General features: G+C 36.7%; 2 protein-coding genes across 2 annotated transcripts; one reads left to right on the top strand and one right to left on the bottom strand.

Annotated features, from left to right (window-relative positions):
* The first annotated feature begins 377 nt into the window (after positions 1 to 377).
* On the top strand, positions 378 to 1767 carry LOC107468095 (uncharacterized). The gene has a single exon (XM_016087331.3). The coding sequence runs from the start codon at positions 641 to 643 to the stop codon at positions 1409 to 1411; it is 771 nt and encodes a 256-aa protein (XP_015942817.1). The 5' UTR covers positions 378 to 640; the 3' UTR covers positions 1412 to 1767.
* Positions 1768 to 2638: 871 nt separating this feature from the next.
* LOC107468178 (pentatricopeptide repeat-containing protein At3g62470, mitochondrial) lies at positions 2639 to 4898 on the bottom strand. Its single transcript, XM_016087432.3, has one exon. The coding sequence runs from the start codon at positions 4769 to 4771 to the stop codon at positions 2864 to 2866; it is 1908 nt and encodes a 635-aa protein (XP_015942918.1). The 5' UTR covers positions 4772 to 4898; the 3' UTR covers positions 2639 to 2863.
* Between the last annotated feature and the right edge of the window lie 680 nt (positions 4899 to 5578).

Below are 5578 nucleotides of genomic sequence, written 5' to 3'. Positions count from 1 at the left end.
TTTATACCTGTTAATCTAGCAAAAATGTGCAGCACTGCAATAAAGTATAATCAGAAGTTGCAGCTATTGCCGACCACAGTAAACACAGATGCTTTTAATTTATTTAGTGTAGTTTGGAAGCAAGTAAGGAAGCAATAGTTGCCCTGGCAACTGGTTCCCACATGAAAACTTTGATGAAAACACCAAACAACCAGAAAGAGATGTGACCATATAATGTCAACATCTAAGAGAACACAAAATGGATTTCCAATAGTGCTTTGATACAAACTATTCTCCAACCTATACATAGGTGATGAATTGTATGTATGCTTAAGTTATTTAAGCATTGGTAATCAATCAGGTTCCTATAATTCTTTTATATTTTTCAGTTCATAGATCTGTGTTTATTAGTAGACACAGACACTCCCTTTGGTTTTGCCTCAACTTTTGTATTTTCTTGGAGAACAGAAACAGTACACCCTATATAATGATAATTTGTTTGAACTATTCTTGTAATTTCAAGGTGCAAGAAGGGCAATATAGTCATAAAGAATAATATAATATATCTTGTATTATCTACCATGCTTTGACAAATCTACTTCTGCTAATACAGTTCCAAAACCACTTTAAGCTTATTTTTCCAAAGCATTTCTTTGTGTTAATGGAAGCAGAGACAGTGTTGAAGCTCTTTGATTCTTGCTGGTTTGGGATTCAAGACATGAAGGAACAAGAACCTTGTTCATCAAGTTCTCATGAAAACACAAATCATCAAACCAAAGAAGGAATATCAGAATCCGAAGAACCGATGCTTTTGCGCAGCCAAACTATTCATACAAGGTCTATGAGCGACCAATTGGACAACATGACATGCTCCATGCATGATGATTCTAGTTCCCCAGAGCTTGACATGTTGCCATCAAAGCTTCAAACCATTCTTTCAGGGAAAGATATCATGGACACTGAACAAGGTGAAAGGAAAGCACAGGTGCAAGTGCAACTTGAAGGGTTTCCTAATAAGAAGAAGAACAACAACAACACAAGCAGAGGAAGGAAGAAGAAGAGAAGGGGAAGCAAGAGTTTATCAGACCTTGAATTTGAGGAGCTTAAAGGGTTTATGGATCTTGGCTTTGTTTTCTCAGAGGAAGACAAAGATTCAAGCTTGGCTTCAATCCTTCCTGGTTTGCAAAGGTTAGGGAAGAAGAGTGTCAGGAATGAGGAAGATGAGGAAGATGATGATGATGATGATGAAGATGAGGAGAATTGTGATAAGGCTGCAGTTCCAAGACCTTACCTTTCAGAAGCATGGAAGGTACATAAGAAAAAGAAAGAGAACCCTTTGAAGAATTGGAAGGTTCCTGCTTTGAACAATGAAAATGACATTAAAGATAGCCTCAAGTTATGGGCTCACACTGTTGCTTCCAATGTCAGATGATAATGAATAAAATAAACTTCATGGTTCAACTTCAAGTATTTTCTGTCTCACATATTTCAGATTATAACTTTGAAAATTTTGTTCAATATTTTTGGTTAATGCAGCTTCCCTTCCTATTTCATTCACTTCCTACTTCTCTATTTTGTTGAACTCCTCTACTTCTGAAATTTGCCGAGTTCCACACTTCACAAACTTGGAAATATAGACAAAAAGACTAGGTCATGGTCATGGGGCAATTTCTGTAGGAATAGAACCAATGGCAGGCCTGAATATTGTACTGTTTGAAATAAGGATAACTTAAAAGGACTTCAGGCTACAGAGCTTTCAGCTTTGTTTACTTTTTTGCTTGCTAAGGTGAAGGACTTACAGTTACATTACAGTGATAGATATTTAATTTAACAGCCTGTGTTCTAAGGTAAAAAGTAATATGTTACCATGCTATGTGAAGAAGACTAAAGAAGCAGAAATGATTTTATTGTTATAGCATGTAAAACATTGTGGTAAAACAATACTTAGCATGAATCATTACAAGCTGATTGGCAGAACTATATTGGGCAAAGAGGATTGTCAATCTTATAGCAGAAGTTAAATGCTTATGGGTCAGTAGTTTCTATGTAACCAAAGAATATGGACAATGACAATTATTATGTAAAGCATTTGATTAATACTCAAAGACAGTATACAAACTGTTTCAGATTATCACTATAAGTTTTGTCCAATATTATCGTCTTATCAAGAAAATTACCAATAATGGAAAAGATACCTTTCATTTTCATTATATACATCCAATACATCCCTTTTTTAACATCTCTAAATTTTCTTCCGGCTTTATTGATATTTTATTTGAATCTTGTTAGGGAGCCAATGGAGTATTTGTACAATGTGTATAATGAACTATTTATTTGGCCCAATATGAGTTAAAAAATGAACATCCAGAGTAAAATACTACTAATTTCTCAAACACAATACACAAATACTATCCAAAATAATCATCCAGGTACCAGGGATGATGAACATCTAATATCCTACTGAATCGAACATCCCTAAACCCCTATTGTACACATTGTAAAGATATTTTATTGGCTCCCTATACTTCCTCTATTTTATTTGAATGGAGTGACATGAAGGAGTGTAAATATTTTACATGCTCATGCTACACCCCATAGCTACTAAAAATTCCTAAATCACCCATGTTCAATTGGTCTTTTTCTTTTAATGAACAATCTATTAATATATGAATAACTGTTTTTCATTCAAAGTGGTACATGACATCATACAATATTAGCTTATAATTTTCAAACAACATTAATATCAATATACAAATAGTGAAATACAAAGTACAAAACCAAAAGACATAAACTAGAAGCCAAACTAGATGACTGGTAGTCAATAAAATTTAGTTAAAACATTCTAGTACCAACAGGTTCCACCCACGTTTGACATGCTGAGTGTTTATATGAACCGCCCACCTGAATATGTAGGCTCTCTTCTCTTGGCACTTTTCCTCATCATCTCAGCCCAACTGGCAATAACATCGGAGACCTCAAATTTACCGGCAATTTTCAACTTTTCAGCTAACTCCTCAAGTACGCTAAGATTCCCAGCTTTAGAAAAATCAGCAGCAAACTTGTTATAATCAAGTTGAGGAGCTTTCATCCCCTTCCCTATCATTTCCTCTATATATCTACATGCCTCGCCTGACCTGCCCTGTCTTATAAGGCCTCCGATGAATACAGTGTAGGAATTATCATCAGGGCAACACCCCATATGATGCATCTCATTCCATACAGCATGTCCCATTTCATAGTTCTTTGTCACAAAATAAGACTTCATTATCATGTTGTAAGTGTGAATGGTAGGCTTGATGCCACTTTGAGTCATCTTCTTGTATATTCGCATTGCATCATCCGGCATATGCTGGCTTGTCATCACTTTTATCAAAGCATTGTAGGTTTTCCCATCCGGTGGACAACCTCTCTCCTTCATTGTCTTCAGTAGATCAGATATCAAATCCATTTTCCTCTGCCTCCCAAATCCAGTGATCAAACACGTGTAAAGCGCAGTGTCCGGTTGACACCCACGATCTATCATTTCATCAAAATACTCTTCAGCATCTCCCATCATTTTTTGCTTGCAGAATTCCTGAATCATAATTGTATAGCTCCTAACATTGGGAGATGGACCTTTGGCCTTCATGATTTCAAATAACTTGATGGCATCAGATTTCTTCTTACACCTTAGCAACCCTTCAAGCATAATATTATGTGCAACAATATCTGGCTTAAATCCCTTATCAATCATCTCATTCCACACCCTCCCTGCCTCCAGCAAGTTCTTTAACCTGCACCAACCATTAAGAAGTACGGTGTAAGTTTGCAAATCATGCATAAATCTACCCTTTAGTTTTTCAAAAACTGCTTGAGCTTCTTTACCAAGCTTTGCCCTGCCAAGGCTATCAAGCAACAAATTAATAGTATCAGCATCCACTTTAAACTTGTACTTCTTCATCAGATCAAAGACCCCAACAGCTTTTCTCCTCTCCTTTGAGGCAGCAAAGGATTTGATAGCAATGGAGAAAGTCTCCATTGTCAAAAGGCCCTTCTCCCCCATTTCCTCAAGCATTGCCACCATCGTCTCAAATTGTCTGGTCTTCCCAAGAATATGCATCATGGAGTTATAAGTTCTGGAATCATGGGAGAATCCAGGCCTTCCCCCGGCCCAACAAAAGAACCGAAATGCCGGCTTCCTTGCATGCTTGAACCGCTGTAGCACATCCATAACCAAATCATGTGACAACTTAACCCCACATTCATCAAGAACAGCCTCCATGTTCCTATCCAATGCAAACAATTCATCAATCACCTTGCATACTCTATCAACCTCATCTGGATCAGCACATGACTCAGCATTAAAATCCCTACCATCATCATCATCATCTTCATCATTATCAATGCCAGATTCAACCCCAAAAACAGCATCACCATTACCAAGAGTAGCAAAACCGATAGAATTATTGATAAACGGAAACTTTAATAAGAAATTAAGATGGGAATTCAGCAGTTCTTTTTGTGGAGCAAGAAGTGAAGAGGGGTGTGGCAAAAGAAGTGGAATTTGAGAACGAGAATGATAGAGAGTGCAATTAAGAGGATAATGAAGCAAACGAGACAAGGGCAGAGAGCTACCACAAGAAAAGCGCACTTGCTCTCTTCTTTGGGATCCAATTGGTCGTCCCTGATGGAAAGAGCGTAGCTTGGTGGCGGAGATGGCATGGAAGGGGCCATTGGGGTGCCCACGACAGAACGAATTTAAAAATTGAAACTTTGAGGTGGTGGATGTTCTATTGCAGAGGGAGGTAGTCATTGAAGTGCCATTTACAGTGAAGAAAGCAACGAAAGAAGAAGGAGGAGTTGGGTGTGGAAGTGTGGCAATGAAGCAAGTGGCAAGTGGGGTAGCTCGGTAGCTGAAACTCTTTCCAATTTTCAGCAGCGAGATTGATGGGTTAACGGTTGAATGGTTGATGAACCCTCTTTTTTTATTTAAATTGTTTGGGCCAATGAAATACAAAAAGGATTATTCAATGTTATGCAGTACTGGGCTTTGGGCCCAATTTCGTGACATGCAAAATATTCGACAAAACATTGTACGGTGCAAATAAAAAAAAAAAGATAGATAGGATGGACCATGAGCCTGAAAAGAATTATAATACGTGACTTTTAATACTATTATTTCAGTATTTCTATTCTGAACAATCTTTTTGATCGGAGCAATCATCTAAATACTTTAATAAGAAACATTCACAAGTAGAGATCTAAAAATTGGGAGTTATTTTTTGTACATATTTATAGAGAAAGTAACAAATGTGCAGATTATGCAAAAAAGTTTATAACTAGAATCTGATTTTTATTTTTGGGATATTTTTCCTAGAGATATAGTTAGCATCTTAGCTTATCATGAATAAAGGGTTACTTACTTCAAATAATTGTTGGGTATGTGATATATGAATGTGTAGTGTCCGGGTTTATGTGATGGAGGATCAATATCCTCTAAAATGAAAAAGTTGTTGATAGGGTGGTAAAGTGATGAGTTGATCATTTTTAAGTCTTAAATTAAGATAGAGGGACAGACATTTCATAGAAGTTATAAAATTAATGGTGATTAATTTTTTAT

This window comes from Arachis duranensis, chromosome 10, assembly GCF_000817695.3.
Source record: "Arachis duranensis cultivar V14167 chromosome 10, aradu.V14167.gnm2.J7QH, whole genome shotgun sequence".
Taxonomy (NCBI): domain Eukaryota; kingdom Viridiplantae; phylum Streptophyta; class Magnoliopsida; order Fabales; family Fabaceae; genus Arachis; species Arachis duranensis.
The sequence above is the reverse complement of the archived record's forward strand: the minus strand, read 5'-3'. Positions and strand labels throughout refer to the sequence as shown.

Coding starts and splice junctions, on each gene's coding strand:
- LOC107468095 (XM_016087331.3), top strand. CDS start 641: ATGGAAGCAGAGACAGTGTTGAAGCTCTTTGATTCTTGCTGGTTTGGG.
- LOC107468178 (XM_016087432.3), bottom strand. CDS start 4,771: ATGACTACCTCCCTCTGCAATAGAACATCCACCACCTCAAAGTTTCAA.